This window comes from Aythya fuligula, chromosome 6 (genome assembly GCF_009819795.1).
Source record: "Aythya fuligula isolate bAytFul2 chromosome 6, bAytFul2.pri, whole genome shotgun sequence".
Classification (NCBI taxonomy): domain Eukaryota; kingdom Metazoa; phylum Chordata; class Aves; order Anseriformes; family Anatidae; genus Aythya; species Aythya fuligula.
In genome coordinates, this window is record NC_045564.1 from 3,444,269 (window position 1) to 3,468,682 (window position 24,414).

Genomic DNA, 24,414 nt, shown 5'->3' on the forward strand with positions numbered 1-24,414 from the left:
CAATTAGCTCCCCGGGAGCCTGCCACGTTCAGGCAGGGTCCTGGTGTTAAACCTCAGCAGTTGCTAATATGAGAACTTTTTAACTTGGGTGAGAACAAAGAATCGTACTGGTTTTATTTTTAGCAAGAGGAATCCAGAATTTGTATTATTCCCACTAACATTTCTTTTTTTTTTCAGTTGAGATATGAAAGCCAGTGCAAATCAGCAAGCGCAGCCAGGAATAAAAAAAAGGGAAAAAGAGTCACCTTAGAAAATAAGCATCCACTAGTCCTCAAGCTAAGAAGCAGCAGGGAATATTGGGAAAATAACTCTAAGATGCCCAGATTTATCAAGGCACTTACCTGCACAGCATGCAGAAAACAAACCTCTGCATCTGTCGGTCTGTGGGTGGGGGCTCTCATGCGGGTGTGTATGTTTGTGGAGGAAGAGAAAACACACCTGAAGGAAACGTAAATAATAATATTATCTGTAGATACTGAGGACAGAGGTGAGAGAGAGAAACAGCTGTGTTTTTTAATGAAGGCTGCTGCATGCTTGGACATATAATGACAGCATGTACATTGGCATGCTGGGTGCAGAGCTTCTTTGTAAAACATTGGGGGGGGGCTACCTGTTATTTTCTCGTGGAAATTCAGAACTGCATTGTGCCTTACTGTGGATGTTCCCTTCGAAATCAGTTCCTTCTATTCAGACCGCTGAATCTTTCAAATTATATATTTTAATGACTTAAGTAGCTATTTTGCTCAGTTAGCGATGCGGACCCGTGTGAAGTCCCTGGTCAAACCAACCCCGCTAGGTTATTATAAGTAGAAACATTACAGGGAGGAAAAAAATAGGGCGCCTGCTTTTAATTAAAAGGAAGCGGTTTTAATTATATGTTTTTAATTATGAGGGAAGTGATTTGCAGAATAACAAAATAAAGAAGTGATTGCTCCTTTCCTTAAGAACATGTTCTCAGGCTCGTGGATTGGAGCAGTTGTCATATTCCTGGTAGGTAAGGAGTGCCTGGCTGTCACAAGAAGTCTTCTGCCTGTGGGTCCCTTTGTACAGTTATTCATTACAGCTCCCAGAGTGCCTGCCAAATTCTCTTCCCCTTTTACAGATAGAGAAACTGTGGCACAGAGAAGCAACGTGACTTGATAAATCCAGATCGGGTTTCCTGCCTAATATCTTACCCACTGGAAATCCTCTGCCAAGAATGGCTGTCGAAGTTGTGTCTCCAGAAAAAGATTTCTATATATTTAAAAAAAAAAAAAAAAAAAAGGAGGGAGGGAGGAATCAATGAAAAACCCGGGCATGGATGCAGCTGCAGAGAAGTGGGGAGGAGCTGTATGGCAGCAGCAGCGTCAGCTCCTCAGTGCAGTAGGTTCAGGATTACACACATGGCCATGGAGATGCTGATGGTGTGCATTGCCTTGTGGAGAGGCAATGGCACTCGGACACCCTGTCCACTCTTGTACATCAGCTTGTACAAGATGCGAGCCTAGCAAGTTCCTCAGTCACTGGAGGACAGAGAAAACACACATCTCAGACCCTCCCTATAGAGCCTGCAGTTGAACAAAGATCCAAAGTGTGTTTTCTGAGTTTCCCCTTTTCTTTCTGCAGATGAACATTATGGATGTAAAGATGAGCAGACTTCTACAAATAGGGCAAAACCTCTTCTTTTTTCCTTTTATGATCATCAGGAAATGTCATTTTTCCCCATTTTACAGAGCAGGGAACAGGGCAGAGGCTAAGTAACTTGTCCAGGGTATGAAAGCAGGTGCGTTGGAAAATGGGGGTTGGGGTCACAGTTTCTCTTTTAGAGGCAAAAACCCTTTCTCCTCCAAATGCTCTGTGAAAGCTTGTGCCTCTGGTTCTTCCCTGAGTGCCTAACAAAAGCAGCCTACTCAGTGCAGAGCACTCCAACCCGACAGCCTCCAGTTAATGCTCTCCTGCAGTAACCACACGTCAGGCAGGCAGGTTGTCCCCTCGGTGTCACTGGTGACCAACACGCTTCAGTGCATCCACAGCTTCAGCAGGCCAGGCCAAAAAATGAGCAGTAACCCCACACGGCAGTGCTGACTCCAAGTGAAGAGAGGAATGAAAGGGTGACGCTGCAGGGAGCGTATCTGCAGATAACAGCAGCCGTCAAAGCCGATGGATACCTGAAGGCTGGGCTGGCTTAATTATTCTGCAAGGATATCGCTAGGTAAAGTCCTGACAGAAAGCAGCCCCTTTTGAAAGATACCAAAAGGGGCTTGTATACTTGTGTACAAACGTAGATAAAACGCCTCTTGAGGCTCTTTGAACAAACCTCTTCTTGGTGCCCTCAGATGCAGCAGTCAGGTGGGCTGTTCTGCTTCTCAAAGGTTACGCCGCAGCAGCAGCGGGGCCACCGGGTTTTGGGGGCTCTTTGCAAGCAGGCTGGGAGCACCAGAAGCAAAGCACAGCAGCAAAATGGATGGCAAAAGCTAGTTAGGGACTTGTGGAGTTCAATTGGTTTGCTTTTATTTTTTTTTTTTTTTTGCTAAAAGTCACCACATCTCACCTGCCTCACGCCATGGTCAGCGTGCAGGGCTCTCCATGTGGTGCGCGGAGCAAGGACGCTGCTCCGTGGAGCTTTGTCTCTGCCCTGATTGGGACTTTTCGGAGAGCATTGTGCTGCAGGGGCCTTTGGAAAAATAATGATGCTTCGGAAATGAAAGGAGGTTTGGATAGATTTCCTTGCCCGTGCTGGAGATTGTCCCCTCCTCTGGACAGCACTAAATCTTTCCTGCCAGGGATAACTGGTCCTCGGGGCTCGTAGCAATACTTCTGGAGAGAAAAACGTTTTGTCTTTCGTGTGGATAAAATTGTAGCAGGCGGCAGGTGCTTTCAAAACATTTTTGAGGAAAGCATCCCCATGGGTGCCTCTCCAGGCCCTCACCTGTGAAGGACACAGGGCAGCGGGTGATGCTGTCAGTGCGCCTCAATTATTTTCCTGGGAACGAGGTGGCAAGGCTCGGTGGCGATGCCGACCTCCAAAGCTGCAGCTGGAAGGAGGCAGTGCTTGAAGGGAGAAGGAAGAGGAAGGGCTTTTCTCCGCTTTTCCCTTTCACTCCATAACCCAGGGAGTTTCTCACAGGCCAACAAGGAAATCTCTGTGTAGGCCCCATTCAGAAACGCTGTCTGTTGGCCAGGCATCAGCTCAGCGGGCAGCGCGTTAAGCTAACACGGTGAATAGATGTTTCTAGAGAGAGAGAAGCGCTTTGCTACGGTGCTGTCTTTACTAATGTGTGTTCTTCTGCTTTCCACCAAACAGTCAATGAAGGCTCAGGTGAAACCAATCAAAAAGAGACATCGACCTGTGACATTTGCCAGTTTGGGGCAGAGTGTGACGAAGATGCAGAGGATGTTTGGTACAGTAACTTGGTCTACTCTTCTATTTTAATGAATGTTGTATTATTGAAATACACTGTGAGTTAGAAAGCATTTAAAACATTGGATATTCAATTTTCTGCACCCAGAGATTCATCTCACAGTGACTGAGGTGGTTATTACTCTAAAAAAAATGTATGAAACAGATTGGTTTATAATTCTGGAACATGCACAATTTAGAAGAAGTCCAGAAACACTGTTATCCATTTTGTTGCTGTTACAACTTATGTTACTCCATCTGGGCTTTTACAGCTTTATTCTTTGATAAAAATAGAATTGGGAAAACTAATTGACCTACAGCTTTTCTGGTTAAAAAGTATCATTAATATTATCATCATGTGAAGTCATGTGTGACATTAGAAATGTTGGGAAATCTGTCTCGCTTTTTCCTAGTTGCTGGAGTCAAAGACCTAACCCTCAAATGCTTGAAGTAAATAGAGTGTACATTCAGACATTTTCTCAATGGAGGCTTATTTTTTATTTTTAAAAAGAGGTTTTTAAATCTTCTTGTTTGTTCATTTGTTTTAAACCTTAATCACATAAGCTGAAGGGAAATAATTCTATCTACCCAGAATATTTTTCTGAATTTTTCAATTTGCCTAGATACTATGCAAATACTTCATTGTAAGTCAACTTTAAACTAATCATTTCATCGTGATTTTGGAACAGCCAATGTAGATCAAAAAGCAGCTATTCACAGAGCTGTACTTCTAACGCTGCCTTTATAGCAAGCCTCATATTTCTAAGTAATTAATATAAACTTAGAGACAACAAAATAAGCATGCAAATGTTAGAGCTTTTGATCTGAGTGATGCTTCTGAAGCTGAGGGCTGACAGTGGTTAAGGGATGGATAGAGAAACTGGGCAGTGAGATATCAGTAAGGCACTATGGCCCAAACTTCAACTTGGACAGTTGGAATAGGGCAGAGGGGAATGAATTAATGAATGAATGAATGATGGACATCGTAATTGGGACCAGTGTTGGGCAGCTGACCTCATCCAGATAGGGCATCCATGTGATATTGGTCAGGCGTGGCATTATAAACATTTCTGCTGTTCAGTGAAGCAGCTTAGGAATATGGTGAGCCAGTTGTGCTCATTTTGGTTTGGTCTTGCTAAGCTTCTAATAACCTCTTGTTCCAGTCTTTAACAAATACCAAGCGAACAAGCCACAGAAGCCTTGCTGTGCTTCCAGCTACCAAGAGAAAATTGCTGTGTTAAAAAACAGGAACAAGATGCACCTTGGTTATAGGTTTGCAATAACGCAAAGAGATTTGCATGGATAAAAGCGCTTAAATTTGACTTTGTTTAAGGAAATTACTTCTGGTGTCAGGATTTTTGCTGTCTCCTTGACCAGTTATCCTTGAGAGTTTGGTGGTGCGGTGTTGAAACAAAATGATGGTTAAATTAATATATCAACATCCACAGTCTGATGCTCGTGTTTTCATAATTAAGTGCACTTTCAAGTTGGAAGGCAGCAGAAGAGAGGGGCGAGGGATAAAATTAGCTACCAGATAACATTATTAATCACAAGTACCGTGTAGCAGTGTTTATTTTTTTCCAGAAATAGCTCCATAAAAATCCGGATCCAACTTACCCCAGTAACGTTCCCACTACAGCTTCTGCAACTAATTCCTCCCCTCTGAAACAGCTTGGCTTATACACAGCAGCGGAATAACTGCAGGAGCTGAAGTTCTCAATCTTTATTGACAGGCGGTCCTTCTGCAGGGGAAGATGCTTCTCGGGGCGGGAAGCAGGGAAGGGCATTTGCTGGGAAGATGTAAAAAGGCAGTAAAGCAGATTTCCAACCAGAAGTAAAAAGACCGTGCAAAGCCTGTTAAAGGTCCGCTTTGAAGTAAACAACTTCATACGCCACGACAGAGCTCTGCTTTCCTGTCCCTGCCCCCTGATTAGTCGTGGATAAGCGTCTTTCTAAAAAATGAGCCTTCCGGGTGTTAGTTCTTTGTTATTCGTATTTCTGGAATAAAAGCGGGCCATGTATGGGGAGCCTAGATCCCTCTTTCAAATGTACATTAATTGAATTTCCGTGTTTGGCACCAGACAGTTACATCCTGGTGCACTTCCCCCCCCCCTCCCTGCAAAGATTCGGTGTGCAGAAAACGCCCTGAAATTAAATGGGAAGCGAAATTCCAGAGTATTATTCAATCGATGCTTTTACACCTGTCTAATTTCAGATGTAAGCAGGGCTCCTCTGGTTATCTCGGCCGACTGAAGAGGTCAGGGTTCCCAGCAGCCCCAGAGCTGCTGGTACGGGGTGAGAAGCCCAGCGCTAGCAGTGTTCCCTATCCTTGGGGGGGTGCAGGATCCGTGCCCAGTCCACTCCAGGTAATGGGGATGCATGCTGGCAGCAGAGCCAGACCTTCGAGAGCTGGAGACACAAGGCTGGCTGTTTGCCTAATATTTCTAGGGTGTCACAGTAGATCAGAGGAGAGAGCACAGGTGTGATAGCAGATGTGGTTGGGCTGCTGATGATTTAAAGCGACAATTAACATTATTCTGCATTGCCACAGCCTGTTATTTTGCAGTCCCCTGTCTCTGGTTTAACTCTTTTTTTGTTGTTATTCATTGCCAATTGTCACTCAGCTGAATTGTGCTATTGTAGTGTGTCACCATTATTTTAAAATCGTTTTATTTGCTTAAAACCGATCTGTTAATGGCTAGGCTCCTGGGATTTCGGGAGGGTTTTGCCACATAAAAGACATCTCGAAGGGCTAAGATACGTGCGTGAACGTTTTCTGGAAAGTACGAAGAAAAGGCAGAAAAGAACCGCCTGTAATAACAGGTTTTCTGAGGCATGGTAAAACACACATATATTATTATCCTATTCTGCAGTCTAATATCACGAGAGTGAATGCAATTTGGCATTCCATTAGTGAATCTCTTTCTCTGGGTTAAAAACAAAGACTGTTCAGTTGAAAGTCTTTAACATCTTGCTACTTTAATATGTGAAAGCTTCTTGTCACTAAGAAGATCGTGTATTACTGGCATTATTCCCACCTTTAATGCATTTTGCACCAGTGAGCTTCATGAATATTTAAAGCAGGGCAGTGGCTGTGCTCTTTAGCACTGGATTGCAATCTATTGGTAAATCAGACATTTGGTGTTGCTTACTTTGGGTTTTATTTCTGAGCTGCCTGAGGAATAATTGATTTTGTAAGACAGGGCTACTCAACATAACACCCCGAGAGATATACTTAAAAGGAAATGAAGAATGAAGCGTAACGCTCTGAACAGTGGTGTGTTTCTAAGATCTTCCAAAAAGCATCCATGAAATACTCACTCACTGTATATAAATAGTACTCACCAAATGGAGTGCCTGCTCATCTGCTAAAGTGGCTTAGTGTCAGTACATAACCACGTCAAAAACCTGGATTCCAGTATCAATCTCCTCCTTATGAGCCACCGAGGAAATAAGAGCACTCCACGCTGGGCAAGCCGTGGGTTGGATGGATACTGGGCAGCTGTTCCAGAGGTCCATGACATGTCCAAGTGGAGGGAGATAAATAATAGCAAAAACCCCTCTGCTGAATTTCCTTTTGGAAGACGCAGAGAAGAGAGGACAGGAGTGTTTTCTTAAAGCAAGATTAAAGCCTACAAACCTCTGACTTGTAGAGTTAATCAAAATCAGAATGATGAATTGGGGTGAGATCGGCGTGCTTTTCCTTTGAATTTCAAAATCAGAAGGTCAGCCAGCAGCAGAGACTCAAAGTGCAGGATTGCCCAGGATGAGATGCAGTTTGCTCACAGTAAGGAGACGCAGAGATGTCCAACATGCTCGGGAGAGAGTGCCCTGTAGCCTGGCAGCGTCCAAGGAGGCCAGCCCTACAGATTTCTCCTCCGCCTTCCCCGCAGGAGGAGGAGGAGAGGCAGCAGCGTGCCTGGCCACAGGTGCCTGACCTCCACCCTCGGATCCAGGGAGGGCAGCAGCTTTCCTGAAGTGTTTGATGCCTGGCCCAGAAGGGCAGAAAGGATGGCAGCCTTCCTGAGATGCTGAGCATGGTGAAGGAAGGGATGAGGCTCTCCTGTGTGCCGTGCAGCCAGGTGGTATTCCCAAGGGAGGCGGTGGAATTGCAGCACATCCCTTGTGTCCTGTGCTTCTTTCTGCATGGCTGAGACAACAAACTCCACTTACCACAGCAAACAGACGCTCAGGATGTATTAAGAAGATGAACTGTTTCAGTCTTTTGTTTCATATCTTACTGCTAATCACTGATAAATATATATATACAGTGGGTGCACGCTCCTGTACAACAGGCAGGCAATCCACAACACGTGAGGATGGCGAAACTGCTTTCTCATGCAAGTAAACTGCACTGTACATGAAAGATATCTGTGCAAATCATGCAGCTGCCATCAGCCACTACCCCTGTAATCAATACTGCTCCAACAATCAATATTTATCTTTATTATAGTATAGAAAGAAAACGCATAAAAGAAACGAATGATTTTGCCAGCTTCTCAATCCACCCAGCAATTAGGTCAGTCAGCTTTGGGTCCCTTCCCCCTTCCATCAGTCGCTCTCATTGAAAGCATCTGCAAACAAGATGCTGTACTACTATAAAGTACTAAAAGGTAGTTTGAAAGCTCACATACATTACACGGGTATTGGCTGCTTCATGTTCAGCAGTGTGTATAATAACTGTGCGTGACCTACTTGTTCCAGATGCAGAAACACCGAGCTCCTTGAACATCTGCAATGTCCCGTGCATTATACAGTAGCTATATGGCAGTTTCCTGCTGCTTGCCTTTCTTTTCTAGAGCAAGTAATAGGTCTTAAAACATAGTGGTTGGATTCATGGTTCAAATAAACACAGAAATGGGATTAAATAATTAAAATCCGCAATCCTGCAAAGGCTAACGTTTCTGCTTAACTTGAGATCATACCTAAGGCATAAAACACGGCTGCTGCTGCACAGATCTTCGTGGCGAGCACGGTAGTCACGTCTAATCACAGGAAAGCAAAGGGACTGCAGCATGCAGTCTTTGCAGTGCACAACAGGAGACAACCAAGCAGCTTACACCCTCTGAGGATCTTAGCCCTGGCCTAGCAGCAGAGCTGCCTCCACTGTCTGTCACGATTCCTCTCAGGTTCCTCGCTGGCAAGCTACAGAGGTATTGTAGGTATCTTTCAGCAGACCATTTGAACTTAAAACCAGCCCAGGTTAGTGCCCAACTACGTCCAGAGAAAAATTCCCACTGGTTTGAAAAGGGACTTAGATCAAGATGTGATTTTCTCCTTTGTCAGTGATGAATCCGTAGAAAGAGCAAGGGAAGATATGGGGAACAGGAAGTTATATTTATCTTCAGAGAGCATTTCTCTAAAAGCAGTTTATGGTCCAGTCTTTTTTGAGGAGTGGGAGGCAGGAATGAGCACATCGTATTTCTAAGTTGAATGTGCTAGTGGCTTGGCCAGAAAGAAGTCATGCTTGGAAAAACGATGGCTTGTTTGGACATCTGCTGAAATTGTTTTACTCTGCATACATTTTGTTTGGTTTTAGTCTAAAACAGCCATTTTCTCCTAGTCAGGTAAGTTTCCAAAAATCAGCTTACCATCTTTACATCCTATATCCTGTGCCAAAGTATCTTATTTAATTTGGAAATGAGACTTTGCTCCCTAACTCCCACAGGTTGGTACTTTGGGGACCTTGACCTTTCCATCCACTGAGTGACCACAGTCCTTCAGAGCCTTATGCTCACTTGACAAGCTCCTGCCTTTCCAGATTCTCAAGATTTATTTTCTTAATAACATCCTTTAAAAAAAAAAAATGGTTTTAACATAAGACAAGATTGTCTAGAGTTACTTATACTTCATAGTGTTTTATTACCAATACACTTTGGAGCGGTCTGGTAAATAATTCAGCCTACCCAAAGAAATTGACTGTATTTTCTCTATGCATCAAGGAAGTCTGTCATATAGACTATATATCATGGCTCTAAATGTTCTCAGATAAATGCAAAACTACATTGTGTTCCATCTGTACCATTCACCCAAGCAGGTCTTTTAGGGACCCTATATGATACATACATTTTTTTATATTTTGCAATTATAGCAAAACTCACCATGTGTTCAGGGGATAACATTCTACAAAGCCATAAAGCTTATAGATTTTTATCCTTTCAGATGCTTGGTCCAGGCTTGATTTTCAGTTTCAGAGGGTGAACTTCCAGCTTGTGGAAGTCAATGAAAGTTATTCCACCGACTTCAGTGAGGCAAATATTCTCTCCCAGTATCGTAAACAGGGAATAATTTCTTGGTAGCCACTGGCAGAAGGGAGAATAGACTCCATGCACAGTTTTTCACAGAGTGCAAACTTGGAAATTGTGATGATAAAAGCAGAACTTGGCTTACTGACTGCTTCAATTGCTTCAGAGGAAATATTGATTTGTGAAAAGCCAAAAATAGCTTCGGAGATCTTTTTGTTTTGTTTCCTTGTCTTATCATCTTTCAATGCTCCTGTACTAGCAAGACACAAATTCTTCTGAAATTTAAGGGGGGAATAGCTTATAAGGCATGTAAAGCTGTCACCTGTCTTTACAATGATTAGTCTTTTCAACTTCAAGTCAAAAACTGCAATTTTAGAGCATGGCTCAAAATAGCCAAGTTTTCGTGTCAGGTTTACATGGCCAAGGAGCCCACCCCTGCGTTCCTGTGGGCAGGAGACATGGAGGCAGCAGAGGGGTGGGTGGTCACGGTAGGGAGTGCTGGGGACGGACTGGGAAAGGACAGAGGGCCGCGGAAGGAGGGAGATGACCTAAAGCTGGCTTCCAGCCGCTCTGCTTTGCTGTTTGCTGGGCAGCACAGAGGAGCCACCATGGATTTTGGAGGCCCTACCTGGAGGCAGCACAGAGGTCCTTGCTCTGCCTGGTGTGGGGGTGGCAGCTCTGCTGGCCTCAAGGTTTTGGCTGTGGGCTGCGTGAGGGCTGATCCATGTGTGTTATAAGGGTGCGTGAGAAAGCAGCAGCATCCCTCTGCGTTTTCACTTTGTGCAGATCACCGGGGGGCCTACACGACAACATGGCGGAGCAACCATTTTATGTGCCCCGTTTAACGGGAGAGCTAATGAACCTGGGGGATTTTTCATCACTTTTCTCCCACAAGCTGTGACTGCCTCTTTCACTCCTTGGTAGGAAAGCGTGGCAGCTTTCTGAGTGCACACCTTTATTTGCATTTGAAGGAAAGGTTTTGGCAGTCTGTTTTGTGCTCTGGCTGTAATGCAGGGCGTGGTGCAGACCATGGCCAGCCCTGCTGCTTTGTGTGAGGCACACAAAGGGCCCCCTTTGACTTTGCAGAGCTGTGCACAGGTGCCCCTGGCCAAAGCCACCACCCGGTTGTGCAACCCCATGTCTGGGAGACCCTGGGCTCACCAGATTGCAAGAGTGCACGTAAGGGATAATATGATAATGCACATCAAATATTAATGTGCATCGACACATAATCGCCTGTGTACATCAGGGCATTACTGCATGAAAGAACAAGTGCACAGACCTGGAAGAACAATGCATTTTTGCACCTTTTTCATATTTCCCATTTGCTGCTATCTTTTTTGTTACTTAAAAATAAGCTTTCTTTGCTCCCCAGCCCCACATTTAGCCAAAGCCGTGCCCTGGTAGTAAACTGCAAGGTGCCTTCATGACAGCCTATTTAGTCTCAATAAAAAGCCGATTGGCCTAATGCGCAATCAAGAAAGGAGTGACATTTATTGCTCCAGTTTTATGATGCTGTGAACTGAGCAAGATTTGGAGTCTTACAGTGCCTTCAGGGGGCAGGAGATCACCAGCAATGAATTGTATTTATACCTTTTCCAATTTCCTACTAGCATTTTAGCAATAAATAGGCTGTGTTGTTATTGGGTTTTATGTAAGTATGTTTACGAAAGCAGGGATACAACTTTGTAGTTCAGAATTACAAGTGTCGGCTAAATAGATCAGCAGAGAGAATAACTACGTGAAGCACTGGGAAAGCACTTTCCAATTTATTATCAAATGTCTTAATAGAACACTTCATCTCTTCCGTCCCACTTTATGTTAACTATTAAATTAAAACTACATCCGTCGCAGAAGGTTGGCGGCTCCTTCACACGCCCATGTTGGAACATCAAGGCCACGATGTGTTCACGCATCCGAGCCATTAAAAATACATCCCATGCATTAAATATCAGCCTGGCGAAAGCTCAATACCAGCCGAAGCGCAGGGCAGACCTCAGGCTGGCAGGTGTCCCTTCCCCACAGCAGCCATCTCCTGCCCCGCTCCTCGGGGAGCCCACCGCGACGCCGGTCCTTCCCCACGTGTGCTTGCAGGATGCAGGCGGTTCTCTAGAAAGCAAATCGCAGCTAAAAGCCTGCGTGGGATGTGCCCAGACACAAAGGCTTAATTGCTGTCTCTCGGTCTGCCGGTTTTGTAAGGAAGGCCTCCCACGCTGAGGCGCTCCTGGGACGCGTGTCCCTCTGGGAGGTGCAGGTGGGTGGCACTGATCTGTGTCCCACATCTGAAGAGGGTTAATGCAGCAGCTTTCAGCTACAGAAAAGGAGGGTTTTTTGGAAAAATAGAGGGTTAGCAGTGCTTTCTCCTTCTTGTACGTGTGAAGCGATTTGCTCCAAGTTGCTCAGGTCCCAGTGTCATACCTGTGGGCTGCACCAAGATCTCATTTCACCACTGGACGAGATGACACGAGGTTATCTTGTGTTATTTCCATCAGCACAGGAGGTGCAAAGCCCGGAGGAGAGCCTGCAGTACCTTCCTAAAATTTCATTAAATAACTAGACTGGATTTTATTTTGTAATTGAAGTCAGCCTACTTGCCGAGCAGCCAGTTCAGATGGTCCTGCCTCGGGCAGGTCTCCTCAGAAGTGGGAGGCACGGGTCTTTGAGGACACAGAGCAGTCTGTGGTGAGGGCTAGTCTGATTCTGCACGTGCGAAGGAAGCCTTTACAAGGAGGAATTAGTTTACCGTGGTTTTCGTCTCACAAAGGTCACTCATAGTCTTGCCTTCCCCACTGGCAGTGAATGTCTGTGTGGCATGGGGCCTGCGACACACAGGCTCATTGGGACAACTCCTGTTTTAATGTTTTAATGTTGCAAAACTGGAGCCAACAGTATCAGCATTTGGAGCACACAGCGATAAAACGTTGGTGAAGGACAGCCTCAGATATTTACAGAGGGAGAGAAAGAGTCAGCAAAGCTTTGTTTTAACACAGGCTGGAGAGACGTGAAGGACACCAAGTGAAGGCAAGCCATAAGAACGCGTTTGTTTTATTCTTCGTGCTTTAAATAAACTTCACATATTAGATATCAGCAGACACTTGAATTGGCAATGAGCAGAATTAGAAATTTCTTCTCTAGTCACATAGTTGGGGTGAGGATTTTTCCATTGCACTTCAAACCCAGTGATCAACCTTATAATTCTGTGTTTAAAGCATCCAGTCTGGCAAAGACTATCGTGCTCAACTTAGTTCCTTGTAAAGGGAAACGATAGTAAAAAAAAAATTAAGTGAAACGTTTATTTTGCCCTAAAGGTGTTAGTATACAATTCAATGTGCTGTTGAGGGCACCAGAGACATCAGGAAGCCAGATGAAGGTCATATTATAATTGGTGCTTTGAATTGTAAGAGGGAAGCAAAGGTGAAGTTTGTGATGTTTCCTACAGAAAACTTATCAAAGAAGGTTATGGGAAAAAAAAAAAAAAAGAAAAGAAAAGAAAAGAAAGAAGCATTAGGAATCTGCTTGCAGCATCTCGCACAGCAGATGAAGGCAGCCGTTTCACCAGGCTGAAGCCTTGGAAAACGGTGGAGTGTGGGACCAGCTCCTCACCAGGGCTGGCTGGTCCAGCACAGTGGAGGAGCTGGCACCCAGACGGCACTCACGAAACCTTTTGAAACAACCTCCGTGAGCTGTCATTGTGGCAATTTCAGAGCAAACGTGCTCTGAAAAATGCCTTCCTTTTTTAAGCATTGCCAGTCACTCCCTGCTCTCCAGCAGCTGTACAGCGATTACCCCGGCTCCTGGCTCCGTGCTCCAGCTAGGCTCACAAAATATGTTGCATTTGGTATGCAGGGAAGGACAGCAATAAATATATCCTCCACTTTAGTGCATTTTAGCTTGACATATGTCCAGTAAACAACATTTTGGGCTCTTGCAGTCCAAAAAAAAAAAACAAAAAACAAAAAACAACACCTTATTATTCAGCGCTTCCTTCTGTTATGATGCTTTGGGGTCCTTCAAATCATTTTCATTATGCACTACATAATAATAAAACTCTCTATGCAGGATGCTGATAATTCCTTGCATGGTCTCTGTGATTTCTAATTGTTTGAATAACAGCGTGCTATTGAAATGCCATGCAGAAACAGTGCATCACCCTGAGGGAATCAAGCTTTTCTCCTTTTACTCGGGGTGAAGATAAACATTTGAACAGTCGAAATAGGTAAAATATCCTAGGGAAGCCACTGTGAGAAGTAGACGTGCTTAGAGCAGAAGCCAGGCTGCAAAGGACAGAAAGGAAAAAATAAATAAATAACTAGATAACGTTGAATGGAAGGCACTCAAAGGAAGCCACGCTTTTTCTTCTCTTGTGATCTTAAAGCAGAAGAGAAGTACCAACAGACCCAGGAAAGTAATATCGCATGCTATTTTTGTGCTGCCATTATAAAATATGTATTGTTTATTGTTCTGCACTGCAGCTAAAGTTTTGCGTCTGCCTCAAAAATAAAGTTTGTTTTGAAGTAGACTTGCAGCATCTCTACACTCTAAGCCTTTCAATGATGTTTTTAAGAGTGCGGTAATAGGATTTCAGTCTTCCAGCACGCACAGGCAGGTGTTAAGGTATAATTCATAGAACGAGGTAAAAATCGTGTCTGTGCATTCTGAATACATGCTTTATATACTGTTCTATACGGATGTATGTGTGTGTACATGATATTCAGCCTGCCTCAGTTTTGCCTTCTTCCTGGAGCACAGCTTCGGTGCCATCTTCTTGGGCTGTGTTCTGTAAGCTGCAGAGGCCACTCACTGTAGTTCACAGGAGCTTGATCAGGCTACCAGAAGTCCATATGGACTCAACATCGAGGTTTCCAGGACACGGGAGTATGATTTACCTCTCTGCAAAATGTATATAATCACACCAAATCACGGCTGCTCTAGGTCTGTATGAGATTGGTGGTCCACTACTGAAATGGAGGTGTGCACAAGCCCCCCCAGAGGAATCCAGCTGCTGAGCTGCCCTGATGTGGTGGTGAGGCTGGTAGCAGAGGTGACCTGGAAGGGGCTCTAGCAGGCGGTGTGTTTTCACAAGGCATGGTGCAACAGCACAGAGATGGTCCGAACAGCAGAGGCGATTGAGGCGTGTGAGCACGGACCTGCCCAGCCTGGTTAACCTCAGCAGCCCCTGCTCAGAACTGGTGGAAGTATCTCCAGGCGGGATTGTGTTGAGATGTATTCAACGTGCCCAAAGCTGCCCGGATAAATGAGCGCTGCTGCCTGCCTCCTGACACCCAGCTGAACCACGCTGCGGTGCCTGTTGGAGGATGGAGGCATAATGTTCAGCCTGGCTTCCTTTCAACTAGCCTGCTGGTAATGTCAACAAAGGTGCCCTGTCTACCAAAAAGAAAAACCTTGCAGGAATCCAAATGATGGAGAAAGCATTTGGGAGTGATTGCGGGGCTCTCAGTGCAGGCGTACGCTGCCAGGTTAGCTTTAAATGGCCATTTAATGTCCGATTTGGAGGGGCAGGGGCTTGGAGAGGAAACCACTGGTATCCAACCAGAAATTTGAGTTTCTGATCACTGCTTTCTAGTCAGAACAGAGGAGGGGAAGAAATCTCACTGGTGGAAATATCGTAAATGTACAACAAGCGTGTTTTTATTTATACACTGTTTTATGGCAAAGGGAAGGCTTTGGGCTTTTTTATGCTGCAAAATGTTGTTGTTTTTTTTTTTCCTTGCTTTTTTATTTTTGCCTGGAGAAAATATACGGCATGTTTAAAATGACTGCAGAATGGAACATCGCTTTCCCTGTAAAATAGTGTGCACTGAGACATGGCTGGATCTCACACTTGACCAAATTAGCATATGCACTCAAATATCAGAGCTCTGACTAGTAAAAATAACACTGGATTTGCATTTTCACATTTTTAGCTCCCGCTTCCCTGTCTGTTTGGTTTTATGCCTTTTTTCTTGACTGACAATTCTCTTTGTGGCAGATTTATTGCTGTTCTGCTGTTTGGACCCTGTAATCAACTAGACACTTGGCTGAAGACGTTAGTCATTTCATTAAGTACTTTTTGCAGATATCTCCGACACAATTTTCTGTTGCTCTGGTTCCAAAAAGCAAATGACCCATGGCCAGCAAAGTCTGCATATGAATCTTTAATAAACAGAGGTAGTACCAACAATGCTCTCAGGTTTCCAAACTACGGCGGGCTAATTAAAATATGTTGAATAGGGAAGAGCTGCCATTACCATCTCGCTCTGACAAAAACATTCCTGCATCTGTTCCCAGTAAAACCGCTCTTTTAGAAGCACGGTCATATTTATCCTTCTTGAGTCCTATCAAGCTACGTATGAAACCTCCCTCATGCTATGTACAGATAGAGCATAGTATTTTTTTTTTAATTATTTTTCAGCAGTACATTGCTGAAAACAAAGACTGAATAGTTGTCTTAGGAGCGGAGATAAAGTGTGGAGTGGGCTTCTTTTTATCATGGCTGTGTCACTAATGATTATACTATATTCATGAACTAAGGACGTATAATTATAGCATTCTCCTGCACTTTATGGGCGAGGAACTATTCTCTCTTTCTACCGAGACACCTCCTTAAAATGCTGTTCCTCACTCTAGGGACAGCCCTTCATAGCTGTGAATCCTCTCTTCAGCACCATTCTCTCTGCAGGCGAAGCCTCTCTTTGTGCTCAGAGAACAATACCATACGCTGTTTGCAGGAGAGTGGGGAGGTGGGAGACCAGGCACTCACTGGTGTACTCACCCAGGGCCGGTTCCCTGACCCCATTAATTTTTACAGAGACCAATTCAGTAGAAAGCCAAGTTGGCTGTTCCAGCTGGCCAGGCAGCGTTGCCATCACTTCTGGGATGCAGACCTCACTGAGGCCTGGCTAGGTTCTTCTTCATGGTCCAGCTCTGGATAGGAATGGGCAGCCTCATGGGCTTCTCCATCAGGTCACCAATCCCAGCCCCTACAGAGACCTTCCAGTTGTGCCTTGACGCGATGTCCTCACTGCAGGGTCTAGCAGTGCCACAAAGCTGTGCCACAAGAGGTACAAAGGCAATCAGCTCCAAATCCCCAAGGAGGAGCCCAGGTTTGCCAGTTTTCTTAGTTTTCTTAGTTTGTTTCATTTTTATGCTTTTGTGATCGGCAAAATAATTAAGTGGATCGTGGGATGTTGAGCTCCTCCAAGATTTTAATCGCATGAAATGGCATACGTAGAATAGAGCATGTAAAAGAAACAGAATTCATCAGGGACTATCATAATGACCCGGAAGAATAAATGTAAGAAATTGAGCCTTGTTTAATGATTGTTTACAGCGACAGCCCAAATTTTAATCAGTGAACGTGTGAGCCCCATTACTTGCAGGATGCACTGGGCCTGTGGGACAACATTCAGTATTTTTTCCTTTCTCAGGGGAGCTGCAGGGTATCGGCTGACATCTTAGAAGCACTCCTTCTACACAGATGCTTTTAAAGCTGCTTTCTTTCCCCTGCAGAAAGCATGGGTAAACCTTACACATGTATTTTGTGTATGCTCTTGGGTACAGTTTCATCCTGTGACCCTTAGGAGACCTCATTAACCTTCTCACAGCTTCTTGAGCCCGAGGGAAAAACAGCCAGCCTTTGTGCTGCCGAGCTTTCTGCAGTGGGAATAGGGAAACCAAATGGATTTATTGATGTAACTATAATTGGAAGTCAAAGCCAGGATGATAAAATGGTGAGATTGCTTAAAATCAGAGACGTAGTGCAGGATCTGAAGGACTGAAGGTGGTCTTGCCTGGCCTGGCGCCTCATGCTGGGACCCTAGCAGGGACAGCCCAGCTTGGTTCTCCTCGTCCAGCAGGAGATGGCCGTCATGCTTCAAGATGTGAAGGCAGCTTTGTTTCCAGCGATAGGATTTCGTTAAATGGAGTACACGGAGTGCCACTCAGCTCGTATTTATTCCATAAGCGATGGATCCTGCTCCAGGACGATGCGTGCTCTGTGGCAGCGCGTGCCTGGGCGTGCATGTTTGCAGTAAATGCTTCACCTTCTTCCCTGTAATGTGCTCTTCTTGACTTTGTGGGCATGGCTGAAATGGCAGCCTGCTTGTTCCTCTAGTCTGAAAAAAATGCGCTTTAATATACTGTCATTTTCCCTGATAAGATGAACACTATGAATTAAACAGAGTCAGCAACCCAGTACATTAATCTTACTGATGAAATCCTACCTTTAGCTTTTCCTGACATATATTTAATGTTGTCTTAATTGTGCAGACTTTAAATAGGATTTGTGTGAGCAAGTGCAGAAGCCGTAAGAAGCCACGGCTGCAAGGCAGAAGCTCTCCTCTCAGAGCTGTGCGAGAGGTGGATGACACCCAGATCCTGGTGACAAGTATTGCAGCGCTTTTTCATCGCCTATCTTGTCAACCCCAAAGCGCAGGCTTCATGCAGGGGTTGCCATAAGACTTGAGCACGTAGTGTCCTGCAGCAGTTGTCCCTCCCTGGTGTCCCTCAAACACAAGGAGCACGTGCTCCATCCTGCTTGTACCATGCAGCTGCAGGCTTCCTGCCTGGGAGGAAAGGTTGCTCTCGCAATTAAGGTTTCAGGTTTAGAAAATCTTTGTTTGCTTCTCACTTTTACTGAGAGAGGTCAGAAAAGTCGTCGGGGAACTTTTTTTTGTTTTTTTTATTTGGAAGGTATCAAAAGATGCAAACAAATGCCTAATGAGCTCTAAAATGGTCTTTGAAGTCAGTGAGAGAGAGGTCTCTGAGATTTCAGAAATCCCACACAAAATGTTTGCATGCATCTTTAGGCATCTAAACACCTTTAAAAATACGTCTCTTAAGTGCCTTACTCCAAGATTAGCTTCGTACATCCCCTGGGTGTTTTTTAAATTGCATCCCAAGTTGCTTAGATTTCCCCTAAAGAGTATCCTTTTGTTTTAATTTTCTCGTTGACTTAATTTTCTCTTGACTTGAGACATAATATATATTAACCCACGCTCGTTTCTTGTAGCTAGGTGTTGAGTATGGAAGCTGCTGCTTAGCTGGTTTATTACCAAAAAAAAAGAGCATATGGCTGATTGTGTCCCATCTGAAATGCAAATGGTAGAGCAACGTGGAAGAACTTCTGATTACTCGAGCAGCAAATGGTTCCTAATGAAGTGAGTTTGACTAAGGTGGGAAGCTGGAAATGACTGCGGGAAGAAATGACGGCCGCTAATGCTGTGGGGGAGCAGAACATCCTTATGCCGCTGATAAGGAGGATCTTAGGAAAGGGACTGGATGCTTTCTTATATTCTGTGTAGTCATCAGCATGGTGAAATTGCTACACGGGGAGCCACGCTCCCACCTTCTGCTGGTTATGAAATCGTTTAATTTAATTTATAGCCGTGGCTTTTCACCTTTGGCCTCTCTTTGAGCTGAAGTTTTCTGTATTTAATGATCTACCTAATGTAAAGTAAGCCTAAACGTATACGAGCCGTGGTTCCCCAGATTTTCATTTCACTGGGCACATTTGCAGAAGCCAGAGACCAAGGGGGGTGATGGCAGAAATCTGACCCACGCCGTCTGATTCCCTGGGATTCCTCTTTCCGAGCCCTTGTCCCCAGCGTTTTTCTGTTGCTGCACTTCCCATTGCTGAAGGTGTCCGAACGCGTGATGTGAACGGAAGGGGAACTGACTTTTAAATGCTTTCTGAAGTCAAGCAGTGAGGCTGGCAGGCTGGCATTTCCATTACTTAACTTTGAAAAGGCAGAGCCGCCGAGCAGGCACTGTGAGGCTGAGTGCGACCAGCGGGCTGGAGATGGAGCGGCGCTGGCTTTGCTCTGCCTTAAATGTCAGAAGGAGCCAGCAAGAGTTTAGATAGCAGCGTGCGCACAATTACATGCTCGGAGGAGCCGAAGCAGCTGCCAGGTTAGACCTCTGGCTTTGTCCCCAAGCAGGATTGCCTCGGTGTTAACGTAAGCCTCGTAAGCCCGCGTTGAGGCTGAGCTGCCTGGTGCAGGGGGCGGAGGATGGAAGATCAGCATGGCTTTCCCCCGCCGATGCCTGAGGGCGTCTGACATTGCTAACAATAATGGAACAGGAGAAACCTAAAGAAAAAAGGCTGTGGTGGAAGTAATTAGGCTTCTGCAACTTCTTGAGCAATGGGCAAGGCTCGCTAGGGTGAGGATGTGTCCACGTTAGCATGTTACTTGAGATTCAGACCATGCTTTTGAAGCAAGACCCCCAGCTGTCCGCACTGTGCTTTTGGTTCATGTCCTGTAGCAGCCCAGGAGCTCACAAGCTGGGTCATGGCCCTGGAGATGCACCTGATGCCTCGCTGGTGCCACCCTCCGTTTTGACAGGGGGAGTCATCCCTGTAGGATGAGGTGTGCTTTCAACATCTCTTCTTGTACTGTGATCAGAATGCCTATAGCTGCCATATTACCCGATCCTAAATTGATATAATTAATGGATAACACTGATTCTGTGATACTTACCCACGCTGTGTGGGCAGCACCTCAACAGAGGTAAATTTTGTGGTTTCTTTAATCTAAGACGGTACAGCAACGTAAATTACTCAGATATCTGCTTGGATGTTCTTTGGTTTACAAGAAATTGCAGTTGGTGATGCTGTCATTTAGTTTTCCATCTATAACTCTCTTTTTAACGTGTCCTTTTTCTCGCTTTTGTTTTCTGTGTCTCTCCTCTTCCCCTGCATTCATTTCCATCCAGAAATACAAATGACCTTTTAAAAGAATTTTCCGCTTTCATTCTGTTGATTTGCATTGTTCAGTCAGGAAAATACAAACACTTTTCTTTCTGAGATGCATTTATGATGTCACGAAAGAACTTTCTCACATTAGCCTCTTCTTTTTTCTCTCTTCTGTCTCTTCAGGTGTGTGTGCAACATTGACTGTTCTCAAACCAACTTCAATCCTCTTTGTGCTTCCGATGGGAAATCTTATGATAATGCATGTCAAATCAAAGAGGCATCATGCCAGAAACAGGAGAAAATTGAAGTCATGTCTTTGGGTCGATGTCAAGGTAACGCTCATAACAAAACTCATTTCAAAGAATGTTTTCAATTTTCGTTCAGGGAGAAAAAAAAAAAAGAGAGAGAGAGAGAAAACTGGGGCTGGCTTCTTATTTGGCACTTCTCGCATTTCCATTAGACTCCTGTAATGTGTATGGTACGCAGTGCTGGTGCTTGTTTCTCATCTGCTGGGCTCATGGGATGCCAGCAGTGCCTGGAAGGAAATTTTGTTAATACCACATGGAGACTAGCTGTGTTTGCCACGAATACCGTGCTTCTCTGTGCCCAGCTCCCAGGGTGCTCTATCACCTGTGTGACCCTTGAATTGACTTTAAAAACTCTAGTCTGTTCGGAAATAAAAATGAAGAAAATTTGCCTTTAAATAGCTCCTGTAAATAAAGTGTCTACTGGGGCTCGGACAGTTAATAGCTTTTTTCCCCCTTAGCTTCTGACCTATAAATCCTCAGTACATCTACTCACAAGGCCATACTATACCTGTCTATTAAACGCATTCTCATTTATTCCCATTTCTTTAAAGTTAACTGCCCTACGTGACAGTTCATTTCAGGGTACATATTAAAACTCCCCAATTACTTCAAGTAGAGCAGAAATGACAAGTCCTGCTTTACACTGACAGATCTATCCCAGCTGCAATCTGTTGTCACGTATTGTTAGAAAAAAATGTGCTTTCTTAATGGAAGATATTTTGTGTTTCATTCCAAAAAGCCCGCTCCTGCTGTTTTCACCTGGCAAGCCCAGGGGAGCCCTGCAGCCAGCAGCGGTGCTGTGCATGGAAGGGATGCTGTGTTTGCATGGGCACTGGGGCGTATTCAATAGGAAGCGGAGGCTCCCCAAGCAACTCAACATATTTCTTTTAACACAGATAATACCACAGCAACTACAAAATCTGAAGATGGGCATTACGCACGGACAGATTATGCAGGTATGGTTCCTATTCCGTGAGAATCACAGTTGGCAAGAACATGTAAGTCGCTTTTCTCCTCTGTTTACAGAGGTGATGTGTCCTCATCTTCTGCTATGGTGTTGTTTGTTTTGCATTAAAAAACACCGTGTTCTTATTACTTTGTTTTGCTGGGAGCTATCTCCTTAACAAATGGGCTTCTTCCATTATTATCAATGTACAGATACTCTGATCATAAAGCACCTGCTCCAGCAGTGGAAATAATAAATGTGGTAAAACTGTTTGCCAGAATTAACAGACATTGATGAAAATTATTGAATTACTATGCATAGAGTATGCATATTCTTTGCATGATATGTACAGGCTTAAGAAAGTGAAAATCCAGAGCCTAGCACAGCTGTGACATGATGAAACATTTCCAGAATAGATAAGATTATCTGTCTGTGTTTTACTGTTAAGTTAACAAGGTTCTTGAAATGTTTTTTACAGTGATAAACGGTTTTAATATGTTTAGAAGCTACAGTAAAACATAATGGCCAAATAGCCTTATATGGTTTTTGAAATTAAAAGCCTGTAAATACTAGTGGGGCTTGGGAGGTATTTGCTTTACACCCTTTGCCTCGGAGGATTGATTTAGAAATTGGGTGTGTGCGGGGGTGTGGGTGCGCGTGCACTCACACAAATGTTCGCAGCTCGTGCTGAGAATTGGAGCATTTAGGAAGGTATGGTGAAAATGTGACAGGTGTTGTATTCACAGCTTAGGTTTGTGAGATTTTTGTATTTCAAAAGGAGATCTTTCGAGAGAATAGATGCCAATTGCTGGGTTTACCTGAGCTGCATGGCTTAGGTGAAATCCAGCTGATGTTTCACGGGTCTAAATCTCTCTTACCATGAGATTACTTCAGCCTTACTGAATTTGTCTGCTCACCCCTTGTGAGGGCTCTGTGTGCACGATGGCCCTGTGTTGCTATAACACCCAACCGTTAGAAACTGATTGTTCTGATCCTACTTTAAAAATGGTGTGTGATGATTAAAACATGGAGCTATGAATAAATGAAGGCTCGATGAGCCAGAGGAGCTCGAGGTGTCAGGGTGGCTGCAGGACAAAGCAGCAAAGGAAGAAATTTCTACAGAGAGTGAACGCTGGGATTACTTTCCAAAAGATCAAAGACATACCATGGTCCAGATAATTCCTGCTGCCAAGGAGCCCTTCCACAGGTGAAGAGAGTCATGCACAGAAAGAAAAGTCTGCAGTCAGTTTTCTTAAAAGGCTGGAAGGGCTGAGGTTGTGTCCTGGGGTGGGCAGAAGTTATGGCAAACTAGGCCAAAATGATTTCTTTTGAGTCAGAAATAAGGACAAGAAATTGAGCTGTGTTAGATCCTTTCTCTTCCTTGCTGGAGAGCTGGGGAGATTACTGGAGTCCCCGAATGAGACTGAAGGTCTGCAGACCCTCATTGAATCTTGTGCAACCTGTCCCCCTCTGCTCCTGCCCGGTAACTGAGCTCCCGGCTGGCAGTGACCCACATCACCCAGAGAGAGGAGACAGCATGTTTAAGCACGAAGCAAGCGAGCTGTAAGAACATGGGAGGAAAGGCGGCTTGAAGACGAGGGAGGAGGAGGAAATAATAGCAATGAGATGAGAAAGCAAAGTCATGGGTCATGGAGGAAGAGGAGCACAGAAGGCACCTTCAGCTCAGAAGTGGGCAGGAGGAGAACAGCTCTGGTTTAGCAGACAGATGATATTTCAGCCCACACTCAAAAGAAGAGATGGTGGGTAGCAGTCCTGAGGAGAAATTTGGTTGCAGCAAAGCTTCATGGAAGTTGGAAGTCAAGCAGGGAACACAAGAAGGAAATTGGGTTATTGGGCAGGGAAGGCAGAGCTATGGCTACTTGCGTTCCTGAAGTGCAGAAAAGTTTGATTACAGGTAGTATAAGAATAATAAGTGGGAATAATTGTTGCAGAAGTGGCTTAGTAAGTCAAGTTGACAGTTGGACCTGATGATCTTGAAGGTCTTTTCCGAGCTAAATGTGTCTATGAGTCCGTGTTGTCTGTTACACTAATGCAGTGGTACCAAATGCTCGTCGTAAAAATCACAGTAACCAAACGGGACAGGTGGTAACCAAACAGCACATCAAAACCCACGCACCCTTATCTCGGGGACCCAGGGAGGCAGTTCCTTTGCAGACAACCCAACAGCCAGTGGACTTTTTTCATCATGAACCATTCACACTGTCTGTTGAATCAAAGTCTTTGCTCCCTCCTGTTCTTCTTTGAAGCCCATTGATCCCGGTTAATGAACACGTAAATCTTTCAGTCTGCAAAGCTGAGAGCACTCATTCCTTTGGAACATAAATCTTTACATTAAGTTGGCATAGCCTTGTGTTTTTTAAGTGCTCTTTCTTCATGCAGGCAAGATTTGCTTTTGAGTTGGAAATGCCTGAGACACGCAGAAGGCAGGGAGCCCCGTGCCTGGGTGTGCAACACGTGTCAACACAGTGTCTGTACATCTGTCTGTCCATGCCTCTACTTGGGCAATTCTGGCCCCTCTCATTTTTCTGACACCTCAAAGAATTTATCAGACTTCGGGGGATTTTCACTCTTTTCAGCAAATACCAGCTTGTTGATGTTGATCACGTGTGTGAGATGGCAGTCAGTTTTAGCCAATATATGAATGGGCAGAGGGGTTCTTCAAATCCAGTAGAAAAGTACTTGATCTCACAACTTCTATGGAAAAATATTTGTAAGCATTTTAAGTGTAATGTGTGTTTTAGAAAGTAGTGTCTGAAAGTGCTGTGAAGGATGTTTTCTTGGATAAGTTTGTTTTTCTTTCTCTGCATAAAGAAGTTGGCTGT

General features: G+C 44.5%; 1 protein-coding gene across 1 annotated transcript in view; it reads left to right on the top strand.

Moving 5' to 3' along the window:
• The window catches only part of TMEFF2 (transmembrane protein with EGF like and two follistatin like domains 2), a 112,237-nt gene that overhangs the window by 62,797 nt on the left and 25,026 nt on the right, over positions 1–24,414 (top strand). Inside the window, exons 5-7 of the mRNA XM_032190308.1 lie at positions 3,284–3,380; positions 20,501–20,649; positions 21,522–21,581. Of these exons, the coding sequence (XP_032046199.1) occupies positions 3,284–3,380; positions 20,501–20,649; positions 21,522–21,581 (306 nt within the window). The remainder of the gene's footprint in view (positions 1–3,283; positions 3,381–20,500; positions 20,650–21,521; positions 21,582–24,414) is intronic.